The following is a 14425-nucleotide window of genomic DNA, read 5'->3' as shown; positions in this document are numbered from 1 at the left end:
GAAATAATTCTATAAATTCCTTTTTATCAGAGTTAAATACGCTGAAAATGAGACCAGCTAAACTCCCAAGATGTGCCCCTTGTGTTTATGTGCACTAAAATCTTCCTCAATTTGACTGCTACATTTTAAAAAATATATAAATGTCACCAAAATGGGGTTTTAGAACGTTTAATTTGAGTGGGACTGCAGTTTTTGTGACTTTTACCATGCTCCCCAAATCTAAAACACGGTTAAAAGAAAACCATATTCTGCTCAGCATATCCAGGTGCACAAAAACAGCAGGATAGGCAGGCAAGGAAATATCCACATTGAAAATATAAATGGCAGTGTAACGTGTAATTTTTGTTTTTCTCATCCTTTCCCCATCAAATCACCTCGTATTTACATTTTTAAACAGATATATTCGTCACAGGGCTCAGGGTGAACTCAGTTTCTGAAATTTAATATTAAGCCTTGACAATATGCCACGTATATCAACAGTCTAACAAAAGCTGTTGGATGCATTGAACAGAATCTTTTATGCTAGCACTACAGATTTATTTTCCAAATTTGGCAGTCTCTTTTCAGGTTTTTAAGAGTGTGTGTGTGATTCGAAGCATCATAGAAACATCCCACCATTTGTTACAAAAGAGCCAAGCAAAAAATTAAGTATCAGTCTTCTCCCAGTTATATTCCTTCAAAGTGCATTATTTGGATGACTAGGAGTGTCAAGGAAAGTTGAAGGTGATCTGGAAGAAACTGTTTATAGGCCAACGTAAAATTCAGTTTTTTAGGCTTTGGGTGAACCCACCTTCTGGCATCTTTTATTCCCAGAAATGTTTCAACCAATCCTTTTAGCCATACAGCTCACACATCCACAGACTGAAAGGCCATCAATAACAGTGAATTCAGTTATATTCCAAGCGAAGTAGGCACTGTTTAAAACAACTGACATCCTTGCCTACTGAAAGAACTATTAGTTTGCAATCATGTTTCCAAAATGTTAATGGAGCTCAGTGTTACCAGTCAGAATATTATTATTCCCTGGAAACGGCTCAATGTTGTCTGATGCCCACCTGAGAAAAGGAACGTCACAAACCGTAACATCTTTCACAGTAATTTGAGCAAGAATTCATATGTTGCATTGATTATGCCCCAAGAAATTAGGGATCGATGATAATTCAGATGGGCACCTCGAAAGAGGTGCGTCACTTTCCTGTCGCGCTCTAGCCAAATCTTCATGAAAACCTTAGAAAAAGACTGGAATTCTCCGCCAATTTTTGACTGCATGCGGGCTTTTACAACATTCAAAGGGAAATAGAGGAATCCAAGCATAGCACCCAACACCCCTCCACAGATAAAATCATTGATCAAATGAGTACTGTAGGTTGTTGCTTCCGGCAAACACTGTTTGATAGGTCCCCTCAGGCCAAAGAAAAGAGCATTGCTAGGACCATTCCGAAGGAGGATTGGCACAAGGCCTCGATAATATTCCCTAACACCATGCTCTCTAAGAACTCTAAATGCTTGGAAAGTGTTTGTAAATTTGTCGTGATGTTTGTAGTCCTGCAGAAGTGTCTGGACGCGCTCAAAAGGGGTCAGAACAGCTTCTGTGGTACCAGCAAGCACAGCTGCTAAACTCCGGGTCAAAATTTCAGGGGCACTCATGTGCCTTAGGAGTATGGAAGACAAGTCTTCATATAAGCCAAACATTAATGCCAGGGTTGTGCTCTTCTGCATCAGCGGAGGAAGGACTCCCCGGTACAGATTCCTGAGTCCATCCTTCTGCAGCTGACTTATTGCGTCCCTGGTACGTATGCCATATAGCTGCTGGCGAAAGAGAACCTTCTGGATGGGAAAGGTGATGGTAACGTTTGTCATAGCTGCACAATAACCACAGACGTAATGTTTGCCTGAGCTGACTTTTACAATCCGGTGACCAATTTGGTCAGTTTTTGACTTGTTTAGAAAATGGTCTTCTGAATCCATCATGCTATTTGTTCTGTCCTTATTGGAGTGTTTCTTTCTAGAAAAAATAAAAACAATAAAATGAGTGAACAAATTGCACATTACTCAGTTCAGCTTTATGCAGAAAAATCCAAGCATAGCGGTGTGAAAGCCCCCCCCCGGGGGGGGGATATTTTGTCCAAAGTTTTTCCCAAAGTCTCCCCTTCTTCATTTTTTATTTTTTAGAAAAAATGGGAAAACAGATTTTGGAATGCTTTATTTAACAATGATAAATAGTATGTTTTTAAACAAGGGCGGGTTATAAACCACCGCTTTGCGGTGATCTGCCGCCACCGCTGTTTGCTCCGTGAGGGAGCCGCTGCAGCCAAACCGCGCGCCTCCGTTACGGAGCAAAAAAGAAGCTCCAAAATGGAGCTTCTTTCCGCGGTGCAGCTATGATGCCGCGAGGCGCCGCTGGCGCACTCACGACATCATAGGCGCTGCGACACGTCTGGACGCTATGCGTCCAAGATGTAAAAATGGCGGTGGCCGTCTGGAATGGCCGCTGCCGAAAAATACGTAGTGACTACGTATTAGGGTTAGGGGGGTGCGGAAGCACCGCACCTTCCTAACCCTAATACGTAGTCGCTAGATATTTTTTGGTGGTCTGTAACCCGCCAAGGTGTTTATATTTGCATTGTTGCTTGCCTTCAAGTCGTTTCTGACTTACAGCATCCCTGTCTTGATTTGTTCATATGTGCCTGAGTATGACTTGCCCAAGGTCACCCAGTGGGTTTCTATGGCCAAGCAGGGATTCGAACCCTGGTCTCCAGAGTCCTAATCCAGTACTCAACTTTTACATCATGCTGGTTCCTGTTTATATTTACACCCCAGTTATTCTAAAAACTATCAGCAGGAAGACTTTTATATAACAAAGTGTACAGTATCTGATTATTGTAATTCATGGTCTTGGTATACAGTCCCTGTATATAGCCCTCCATATCCATGGATAAAAAACCGTCCATGGCTTGAATATATTTTTTAAATATAGAAATCCCAAAATGCAAACGTTGATTTTGCCACTTTATATAAGGAATGCCATTTTACTATGCCATTGTATATAATGGGATTTGAGTATCCACGGACTTTGGTATCCACGGAGGTCCTGGAACCAAACTCTAGTGGATACCAAAGGGTTCACTAGACTTGTCTCACTTCTTTCAATTAGATGAATGATTTATGTCTGCTTGATATTATGGAAGACTTAGAGGACAGAAAATCTGTACAGGATAATAAAATCCAGGATTGGCTGGTTTAAGCCCAGTTGGTTTAAACCAAATGATTTTAAAAACAAACAAAAACAAAACCCTCCTGTGGTTTAAAAAAACAAACAAACCAACCTGATTATTCAATTTTTAACTGCCATGGCAGTTCCTCACTTGCCTGGAAGACAGGTGGAAGAACTAACAAGGGGGTCAGCTATTTTAGATCTAATCCTAACCAACAAGGAAGATCTAGTTAATGGGGTGCAAGAGGTGGGATCCTTAGGTGGGAGTGATCATGTTCTCCTGGAATTTGTTGTACAGTGGAAAGGAGAAGCCAGGCATAGTCAGACACGCATTCTAGACTTTAGGAGAGCTGATTTTAGTAAACCTAGAGAAATACTGGGGGTGATCCCATGGTCAGGAATACTAAAAGAGAAGGGAGTTCAAGATGGATGGGAGTTTCTCAAAAGGGAAATGCTGAAGAAATTGGGAAATGACCAAAGAGGAATTCAAACAAATAGCGAGTAGGGGTAAAGTCAGAAAAGCTAAAGCACAAAATGAACTCAGCCTTGCCAGAGAAGTTACGAACAATAAAAAGAGCTTTTTGGGGGGTATGTCCACAGCAAAAGGAAGAAGAAGGAAATGATAGGGCCACTGTGTGGAGAAGATGGCAAAATGCTAACGGGACAGAGAAAAGAATTACCCAACACCTTCTTTGCCTCAGTCTTCTCAGAAAAGGCAAAGGGTGCTCAACCTGACGATAATGGAGCAGAATAGGGGAAATTCAGCACTGAATAAGTATAGAGACAGTACAAAAATAACTGGTTAATCTAAATGAATATAAATCTCAGGACCTGATAAACTACATCCAAGGGTATTAAAAGAACTGGTAAATGTAATATTGGAGCCATTGGCAATGATTTTTGAGAACTCTTGGAGAATAGGAGAAGTGCCAGCAGACTGGCGGAGGGCAAACGTTGTCCCCATCTTCAAAAAGGGGAAAAAAGAGAATCCCAACAATTACCGTCCAGTTAGTCTGATATCAATACCAGGAAAGATTCTGGAGCAGATCATTAAACAGAGAGTCTGTGAACATCTAGAAGGCAATTCCATAATCACAAAAAGTCAACATGGGTTTCAGAGAAATAAGTCATGCCAGACAAATCTGATCTCTTGTTTTGATAAAATTACCAGCTTGGCAGATGAAGGGAATGCTGTGGATATAGTATATCTTGATTTCAGTAAGGCCTTTGACAAGGTTCCCCATGACATTCTTGTAAACAAGCTTGTAAAATGTGGGCTAGACAAAGGAACTGTTACATGGATCTGTAATTGGTTGACCGGCCGAACCCAAAGGGTGCTCAACAATGGCTCTTTTTCAGCCTGGAGAGAGGTGACCAGTGGGGTCCCACAGGGCTCTGTCCTGGGCCCAGTGCTATTCAGCATCTTTATCAATAACTTGGATGACAGAATTGGGAGCATACTTATCAAATTTGCAGATGACACCAAATTAGGAGAAATAGCTAATATTCCAGAGGACAGGATCAAAATTCAAAATGACCTGAGCTTTAGCTGGGCCAAGGCTAACAAAATGAAATTCAATACGGAGAAATGTAAGGTACTGCACTTAGGGCGGAAAAATAAAATGCACAGATATAGGATGGGAGACACCTGGCTGAATGAAACTACGTGTGAAAGGGATCTAGAAGTCCAAGTAGACCACGTTGAACATGAGTCAACAATGCAATGTGGCAGCTAAAAAGACCAATGCAATTTTAGCCTGCATCAATAGAAGTATAGTGTCTAGATCAAGGGAAGTAATAGTGCCACTATTCTGCTCTGGTCAGGCCCCACCTGGAATCTGGGCACCACAATTCAAAAAGGATGTTGAGAAATTAGAGCGTGTCCAAAGGAGGGCGACTCAAATGGTGAAGGGTCTAAAAACCATGCCTTATGAAGAATGCCTTAGGGAGCTGGGGATGTTTAGTCTGGAGAAGAGAAGGTTAAGCAGTGATATGATATTCCTGTTTAAATATTTGAAGGGATGTCATATTAAGAAAGGAGCAAGCTTGTTTTCTGCTGCTCCAGAGAACAGGACCCGGAACCATGGATGCAAGCTCCAGGAAAAGAGATTCCACCTGAACATTAGGAGGAACTTCTAACAGTAAGGACTGGTTGACAGTGGAACACTCTTCCTCAGAGTGCAGTGGAGTCTCCTTCCCTGGAGGTCTTTAAGCAGAGGCTGGATGGCCATCTGTTGGGGATGCTTTGATTGGATTTCCTGCATACCAGGGGGTTGGACTGGATGGCCCTTGCGGTCTCTTCCAACTCTAAGATTCTATGATAAAAGTGGTGTCAAACTGGGATTATTACTGCAGTGCAGATGCAGCCTAAGTCCCATCTAAACAAATGAAAGTGGGAAAATAAATAAGGAGAAATTCAGGTGAAGATGAGGTCACGGCTAGCTCTTCATGATTTAGTTTTGCTTTCTCACAACATACATTCTGTTTTCCCATTCAAAGTAAAATTTTATTCTGCCAAGATTATTTCTTCCACTAAGTAAATATCATTTGAAAGCACCAAGAAGTATGAGGTGTGTTTGCATTTATTTAAAGCTTACTTTCACAAAAATGTGAACTTGGCAGAACACACAAGAAGACAGAGAGATAGCACATGTAAGACTTGTTTAAAATTAATGAACAAACAATACAGCCTAAGAAGTCCCTTTTAGGGACTTCACTACCAATGAATCTCCTCTTGCCTAGTCCATCTAACACTGATTTCAAACTCCTCCATCATAATTACATCTCATAGTTACTCAGTATAATTAGCGGGAGAGAGAGTTAAGTCTGATCAAGGCAAAATATATTACATATACCCTGTTCCCATTACAAAGTGAAGGGTGACCCTAGAAACACAGTTTCTTTTTTATATTGTTTGCCGTCTTAATTCACTTTGTTCAGCTAAACAAACAGAAAAATCACTTTAAGTTTCACCTTTGCTCCCAAGCAGTTTCATTTTCTGACTCTTCTCCAGGGCCTTGAGTAAACATCTACTTTCTCCAAAGACAACAAACAGTCCTGTGGCACCTGAAAGGTTAACCATTAAAAAAAAGTAATAACATCAACTTCTCTAGAGTACGATAAGGCTATAGTCCATGAAAGCTCATGCTGCAATAAATGTGTTAGTCTTTAGGGTGCCACAGAGCTCTTCTTGTTTTTGCTGGAACAAACTAACTTTTGGATGTTCTCAAAAAGCAAACAAACAAAAACCCACTTTCAGAAAGTAAGGCGGGATACAAACCGCCATATAGTATGTATTGTATACGTACTAGGGTTAGGAAGGGGCGGTGCTTCCGCACCCCCCTAACCCTAGTACGTATACAATACGTACAAGATGGCGGCGCCCCTTCCACATGGGCGCCGCCATCTTTATGTACTGGACGCATAGCATCCAGACATGTCGCGGCGCTAATGACGTCACGAATGCGCCCTTGGCACTTCGCGACATCATCAGTGCACCGCGGAAAGAAGCTCTGAAATGGAGCTTCTTTTTTGCTCCGCGCGGGAGCCGTGCGGTTTGGCTGCTGCAGCTCCCGCACGGAGCGAATGGCGCCGGCGGGGGAACGCCGCAAAGCGGCGGTTTGTATCCCGCGAAAGTGAAGTGACTGGTTGTTGGATCTTAACTCAGAAAATAATTACCAGATTACTCTTTTTTCACATGAGAGTGTTCCTTCTGCTTGTATTTGCTGTTTAACATGCAGAATGGGAACTGGAGGGAAAAGCATTAGCCAAGTTAATGTCAGTGATTGCTCTGTTCTGGAGAATTGGCCAGCACCTTGTTATCCAACAGGATGAATCTAGACCTGTGTAAAATTGCAACCCCAAATGCAGCAGCTTGAATGGTTGGAATGGATGCTCACACAACCACAGTGACTTTCCAGACAGATTCCTGATAGTACAAAACATAAAAGTGAGTGCACAGCAGATACACAAATCTCCCAGTCACTTCCAGTTATGAGATTCCTCTTTTTACCCCAAATTGTTGATAATTCAATCCAGGAAAAGGTACCCAACAAACAACAAAAACAAGTAAAATTAAAGGATATAGCTAACATGGATTCTTCCTTCTTTCTTTTCCATGTTAAATTTCCAAGCATTAGCAACCACCCAAGTAGATCTGGAATAAAGGTTGCTGTTTGATCCAGTGGACTAAACAGTGGCCAATTTTAGATTTACTTACTTACAAGGCCAAGTCCTGCTGTACAGTTTGTGCCTTGGCGACTTAATTCATTAGGAGCAACTTCCTGACAGTAAGGGCTGTTCGACAGTGGAACACACTTCCTCGGAGTGTAGTGGAGTCTCCTTCCTTGGAGGTCTTTAAACAGAGGCTGGATGGCCACCTGTCGGGGATGCTTTGATTGTGATTTCCTGCATGGCAGAATGGGGTTGGACTGGATGGCCCTCGTGGTCTCTTCCAACTCTATGATTCTATGATTCTATGAAAATTATTGCCTAAGAAATCAATGCAGTTCACTTCCCACTATGAGAGACCTTGACTCTCAAACCAGGTCATGCCTCTCCAACAAAAAGTGGGCAGCCTCTTCAGCAATAATAAATCTATTTAGAACACAGTATAAGCCATTAGGCAAACGTTGTTTTGCATACTAAGCATAGGAAAGTTTATATTTTAATTTTTAAAAAAATGTGCAGATAGTGCTAACAGTGAGTAATGATACTGCATCCACTACTTCTTAGAAAACCATCTCTGAGCCTCAAGGTAACAATTCAAACATGATGTTAACCCTACATATAGTTACTTTTCACATCTATTATGTGTATATACCTGCCATTAATAAAGTCTTCTAAACTAGTATTGACTAAGCATCATTTCAATAACTGGTGGATCTGCTCCCAAACCCATGCTTAACCACAGACTGAAATCACAACAGCCTGAACTTTAAGTACCTCAGTCAATTGTGATGTGAGTGACTCAACTATGCAAATAAAGGCTAATATGTACATTTAATTTTGTAGCACACAAATCAAATGAACCCTTCTACTTCATCCATGTGTGTAGCAATCAGAATTGCTTCAAATATATGCTGTTTTTATTACGAAAATCAACAGACCTGGGCAGAGACCTAAGCATCTTATCATCAAGCTGGATCACTTCAGTTGCTAAGGTACTATCTGAGGACAGTCACTGGGAACATCTGTTACCTGTTGAAAGAATTCTTTGGACTTATTGTATGATTTCTGAGTTCATTTCAAAGAACTGCTGCTCAACTTTAAAGCTTTCTCAATTTGTGACTTGAGTATCTGAAGGAATTTCTATGTCTACAGAGAACTGGGAATCATGTAATCCTTCAAATGTTGTCAGACTACATTTCCCAGCATTCCTCACCACTGGCTATGCTGGCTAAGACTGATGGGACACAGATTTCCCATCGCTTGTATATTCATGTGTCCTTGTACTGCAGTCATCTCTAAAAGCCTTTCTCCAGAGGCTTCCATGAGTGAAGCACCAAGGAAGGGTTCAAACTGACACTCAAATGTCACATTTTTCAATACCAAGCAAAAACCTTTCCTGCACTTTTATCCTCCCCACTAGTCCACATACAGTCAACATGGCAACCAAACATTTATGTTTAGCAAACAGAACTGGGGTGTAGCCTCCAGGGAGGAGAAGCCATAGTGTCACACATCTCTCCTAATAAGTAGCTAAAGCTCACTGCAAGAAAGATACTGTTTGTTATTGTGTCTCTTCAAGTCAGTTCCAACTTTGTTGTTGTTGTGTGCTTTCAAGTCATTTCTGACTTATGGCAACCCCAAGGCAGACCTATAATAAGGATTACTTTGCAAGTTTCTTTAGAGAGTGCTTGCCATTGGCATCCTCTGAGGCTGAGTGTGACTTTTCCAAAAGTCACCCAGTGGGTTTACATGACTGAGCCAGGATTCAAGCCCTGGTCTCCAGAGTCCCAGTCCAATGCTCCAACCACTACACCAACTTATGTTGACCATAATCATGGGTTTTCTTGATAAGATCTGATCAGAGGGGGGTCTCATTTGCCTTTCTCAGAAGCGGAGTGAGACTTGCCCAAAGTCACCCAGCGGGTTCCCATGGCCAAGTGTGGTTTTGAACCCTGATCCCCAAAGTCATAGCCCAGCACTCACACCAATACACCACACCAGCTCTCTTGTACCTTTAAATATGCCCCCTTCCCTGAATACCTCCAACTGACTGACTAAGCATGAGGATGCACCCACCTTTTACATCTCCTCTTTGCTTTCTTGTTGGGCTTCTGGGAGTTGCAATCTAAAACATCTGGAGAGCCACATGATTCCCACTCAATATAATGCCAGCTTCCTTGTAAACCTTCATCTGCTGCTAAATTCTTTTCTAATCTCTTCCTGGCATGTACACTTATGGCTATTCTGTCCCTTCCCACCCCCCTTCCTCTACTTTCCACTAAGTTTTACTTGACCACCCTCATTTTAGCCTCTTTAAAGAATGGCAAAAAAGCAACGAGTTTGTAAAGATCGGGGCAGGGAGAAACTGTTGCCAGACTACTTTTGCATTAGGCCTGGTGTTCAAAGAGAACCATGCTGGGCTATGCTCAGACATATGCTCTTTGTGAGAAGTGATGTAAAGGGGTTAAATTGTTGAGGGAAGGGGAGTATTTTCATTGCATTGGGAGGGTGAGATTGGGGGTTGAGGGGAAGCTAAAAAGGGATTGGTTTGGATATAAAGACTGTCTGTGACCAAAAACAATATTACTTTAACACACGGCCCCAGTCCTGGGCAAGTTCAATTGCAAGTTTAGCATTGCAGGTGCCTTTGTTTCCTGGGAGGCAGTCAAAACTCCATGAAAATGGCTTGCTGTAGGTTTATTAAACAGCCCAACATACCTCACCAAAGCACTTCTTAATTCTTTTTCAACTCCTGAATACCATTATGGATGAAGAAACCTTCTTCCTTTCTGCTTTTAATGTCAAAAAGTAACCCTAGTTTCACCCAGAAAAAGGAGTTTAGACTGAAGAAAAACAACCACATGGTTTTATTATAACAGGATTCTGCATGAGTTGCCTATGATGACTGCCTCTGTTATAAAGGCTATGTAGGCAACTGTTCAGTCACTGTACTGAGACTCCACAATTCACCATTCACTCTCACAAACTGTAAATATGTGAATTGTTATATGATCTGTTTTGGCTATATATGATAGATGCATACTATGGAGAATTATAGAAATAGTGAGAAGGAGAGTTTATCATTATAAAATGGAATAAACAAATTAAATGGAATGTAATAGTATAGGGTCTAAAAGGCAGTTCAGGAAGTCTGTCTTTTTGGTGGGTTATAGACCGCCGCTTTGAGGCGGTCTGCCGCCGTCGCCATTTGCTCCATAAGGGAGCCACCGCAGCCACACTGCGCGGCTCCCTTGCGGAGCAAAAAAGAAGCTCCGAAATGGAGCTTCTTTAAGCGGCGCCTCTATGATGTTGCGAGGCACCAGGGGCGGACTCGCGACGTCATAGACGCTGCGACACGTGCGGACGCACAGTGTCTGATACGTAAACATGGCGGCCCCCATGTGGAAGGGGCGCCGCCATGTTGTACGTATGCAACTTCCTAACCCTAATACATATTCCATACGTATTTTTTGGCGGTTTGTAACCCGCCTTTGTTTGTTTCTGTCTTGTTTAGTCTTCTAAATAGGTTTTTTGTCATTGTTGATGTTATTGTAACTGTCTTTATTTTTTGGATTATGTATTGCTGCGTTTTTAATAAATAAATATGCTTATTAAAAAATAAATTACGTTTCTCCTCTCCAGCCGGCATTACAAACAAGTATCCGCTTCCGTATACCCACTGTGGCAGCTTTGCCCTGCCGTTTGGTATGGAGGAAATTTTCTACAACTGCCTTGTTTAGGAATGAAGAGATTCAATATACAGCACAGCAAGTATTCTATACCACTTATCAGTGCACTTAAGCACTCCCTAAGTGGTTTACAATGTGTAAGTGAATTGCCCCCAACAAGCTGGGTACTCATTTTAGCAAAGAAGAGAAGTTTGCCAGGCTGAGTGGACCCTGAGCCCCTGCCTGGGACTGAACTCAAAACCTTGTGGCTGCAACACTGACATTTAACCACTGAAGCACCAGGGCTCTTCATTTTTGAGATATTTCATGGTATTATATGCCTGGGCAATAAAGGTTACAGCATCCTCAAATTTCAGAAATGAAAGAGACTTTGGATGTCATGAAGTCCAACTCTCTGCGTAGTGCAGGGATGTTCCAGCTACAGTATCCACAACAAACAGATGCCCAGTTTCTGTTATCATCAAGAATTTTCTTGCATTCGTTTACTCCGCCAGTCTCCAAAGTGGGAAACAAATACTGAAAGGGTTTTTGTTGTTGTTAATTGCCATCAGGTTTGCTTCAATTTATGGCAACCCTATGAATGAGAGTCCCCTAAGACTCCTAGAATCATAGAGTTGGGAGAGACCACAAGGGCCATCCAGCCCAACCCCCTGCCATGCAGGAAATCCAAATAAGACATCTAATTATTAACAACCCTACGAAGGATAACAAGTATTTTCGGTTTTCAGCTAAGATCAGAAACTTTAATTGCCCCTCTCTGCCCACATAAAGGGAGTAATGAGTCCTAAAGAGCAAAGTTTAGGTAACTGTCTGAGGAAGTACGCTCAAATCTATGAAAGCTCATGCCGCCAGTTTCTTTCTTTCAGCTAGGTCCAATAATCCAGTTTGAGACTGCTTTAACTACCCTGGCTCAATGCTAGATGTATGGGTTATGTGCTGTTATTGTTGCTGTTGTTTCTGGCTTATGGCGACCCTAAGAAAACCCCATCATAGGTCTGGGGGAGAGGCTTGAGCCAGTCACACTCTCTCAGCCTCTAAGGATGGCAATGCAAACCTCCTCTGATGAAATCTTGCCAATAAATCCCTGTGACAGGTTCACCTTTGGGTTGTCATAAAACAACTTGAAGGCAGGCAACAACAACAAAAGGCAACCCTATCGTCGGGTTCTCTTGGCAAGATTTGTTCAGAGGAGGGTTGCCATTGCCTTCCCCTGAGGCTGAGAGAGTGTGACTTGAGTCTGTATATGGTCCAGATTAAAATCCTGAACTCTACCCTACGTCTGCATGCGTGGCGTAACCGTGCATCCATTTAATGAATTCAGCACTTTATGGGCACACATAGAAAAAGGTCTGGATGGCTTGAGGCACTTTGCAATTGTGAGTGGGAAAGCATTTGGTTTGATCCAGATATTGGACTGTCATGACAGTGCATTTCACTCTGTACAACAGAGAAGGGCAACTAAATCCTCAGCAGTTCTATGGACCTGGCATATACTGCATGACAACCTGTGTCTGTGTGTGTGTGTGTGTGTGTGTGTGTATTGTCAAGCAGTATTATCCCCGAGTGTGGAAGGATCTCCCCAATACAGTGGTACCCAAACTGTGCCCTTAGTTTGGGATTCTGGGTGCTGAAGTCCAAAATCTCTTAAAGAGCACAGTTTGGGGACCACTGCCCCAAGATACACACACACACAATATGTATGTATCTTGGGACCAGTGCCCCTATACTGTATATATGTATGTATGTATATCCCTGGGGAGATCTTGCTACACCTTTTAACCCCCCTGCTCTTGGACTCCTCAAAGCCCACATATGCAAACCCAACTTGCCTTCAATCCATTTCCAGCCCAGTACCAGAGGAGCAGCCAATAAAATAGCATAATAATAATGATAAAAGAGGGAAAGGCAGCAGTCTTTGAAGCCAGTGGTTTGAATGCTGGACTGTGGCTCTGGAGACCAGGGTTCGAATCCTGGCTCAGCCATGGAAACCCAATGGGTGACCTTGGGCAAAAGTCACACTCTCTCAGCCTCAGAGGAAGGCAATGGCACGCACACACACACACAAACACACACACACCACCCCCTTTGAAGGCACACTGGGCCTGTCTGCCTGGGGAGGACCCCTGCTCACACACTCTCCCCCTCGCTGCTGCCCTTGGAGGGAGATCCAAAGGGGAAAGGCACCCCACTTCCGCCCTCTGGCTTGACTGGACTGACTCACCGTCTTCATGGAGGTGGCTCTGTCTCAAGGCAGAGTGAGTGAGTGTGTGTGCGCGCGCATCCGGCCGCCCAGGATGGAGAAAGCGCGCGCCACACATACACACACTGCGCATGCGCCAAAAGGAGGGTTTGACAGGACAGCAAAAAAAAAAAAAAGCCCTCGCGCCGGCTGAGAGGAGGGAGCGCGCGCACGCCCAGGACTTAGCCACGCCCCCTCCCCTGCTCCTTTCACACGGCTCCTCAGGGACGCTTGACGTCATTGGGAGAAACACCACGTGACGTGCCCCTCCTCCTCCTCCTCCCCTTTTCCCTCAAGGAAAGGTTGACGCCCTTGGCTTTCCTTGGGAGGAAAACAACAAAAATTAACAGTGAATGTTAATAGTGCTGCTGTTCTTCCGCTCTGGCTGCCTCCCGTTGCATTGTGGGATTTGGAGTCTCAAGGGAGGGGCGTTTAGAATCCTCAGCCGCACAGCTCTTAGGCCTCGCTGAACTGCAAGCCCCACAATGCAACGAGAGGCAGCCAGCGTGCCCTTAAAGTGGAATAGCAGCACTATTATTATTATTATTATTACTACCCAAAATGGCTTTCAGAGATGGAAAGCAAAATACAGCTAACACTTCTGTTAGAAGTCCAAATTAAAACCATTTAAAATACATTTGACGCATAGGTATAAAAAGATAAAAAGCACATGGCCCCCACATTAAAACACCCTTCTGCTACATGAGTTAAAAGTTGGAAGGTCCTAAACACACTGGAGGAATAATCCAGTTTGGAACCGCTTTAACTGCCCTGGCTCAATGCTAGAGGATTCTGGGAATTGTAGTTTTGTAAGACATTTAGCCTTCCCTATGAAGAGAAATCTGGTGCCACAACAAACTACAATTCCCAGGATTCCCTAGCACAGCCAGGGCAGTTAAAGTGGTCTCAAACTGGATTATTTCTGCAGTGGGTTTTGCAGCTGATGGGATTTGTAGTCAAAATCATCTGGAAGGACCCATCCTGGGGAATGTTGACAAACATGGAGGACTATTTCCCCTCATACACACAGAGCAACTATTATCCCTTCCCCCTTGCCCCCAATTTTGAAAGCCCTTTAAAGGTGTTTATTATATTATTTATATCCCTTCTTGC

The 14425-nt window shown here is 43.0% G+C and overlaps 1 protein-coding gene across 8 annotated transcripts; it reads right to left on the bottom strand.

Annotated features, from left to right (window-relative positions):
* Positions 1-515: 515 nt before the first annotated feature.
* Positions 516-13383, bottom strand: SLC25A51 (solute carrier family 25 member 51). Of its 8 annotated transcripts, none has more exons than XM_042455097.1 (3): positions 13295-13361; positions 6188-6280; positions 516-2005 (listed from the first exon to the last, which is right to left on the bottom strand). In XM_042455097.1, exons 2-3 carry the CDS (start codon positions 6241-6243, stop codon positions 1090-1092), a joined length of 972 nt encoding a protein of 323 aa, XP_042311031.1. In that variant the 5' UTR covers positions 6244-6280; positions 13295-13361; the 3' UTR covers positions 516-1089. The 8 variants fall into 8 exon arrangements, with proteins under 8 accessions (XP_042311031.1, XP_042311032.1, XP_042311033.1 ...); XM_042455098.1 differs by lacking the exon at positions 13295-13361 and adding an exon at positions 9461-9576; XM_042455099.1 differs by lacking the exon at positions 13295-13361 and adding an exon at positions 7438-7455.
* Between the last annotated feature and the right edge of the window lie 1042 nt (positions 13384-14425).

This window comes from Sceloporus undulatus, chromosome 2 (assembly GCF_019175285.1).
Source record: "Sceloporus undulatus isolate JIND9_A2432 ecotype Alabama chromosome 2, SceUnd_v1.1, whole genome shotgun sequence".
Classification (NCBI taxonomy): Eukaryota; Metazoa; Chordata; class Lepidosauria; order Squamata; family Phrynosomatidae; genus Sceloporus; species Sceloporus undulatus.
Note: the sequence above shows the minus strand (reverse complement) of the source record. Positions and strands in the feature narration are given on the sequence as shown.

Bases quoted from the DNA above. Each gene is read 5' to 3' on its own strand.
- SLC25A51 (XM_042455097.1), bottom strand. From the start codon at position 6,243: ATGTTTACTCAAGGCCCTGGAGAAGAGTCAGAAAATGAAACTGCTTGG. The intron at 2,006-6,187 runs GTGAAACTTAAA...TATTTTTTCTAG, and splicing joins GAAACTGCTTGGGAGCAAAG to AAAGAAACACTCCAATAAGG.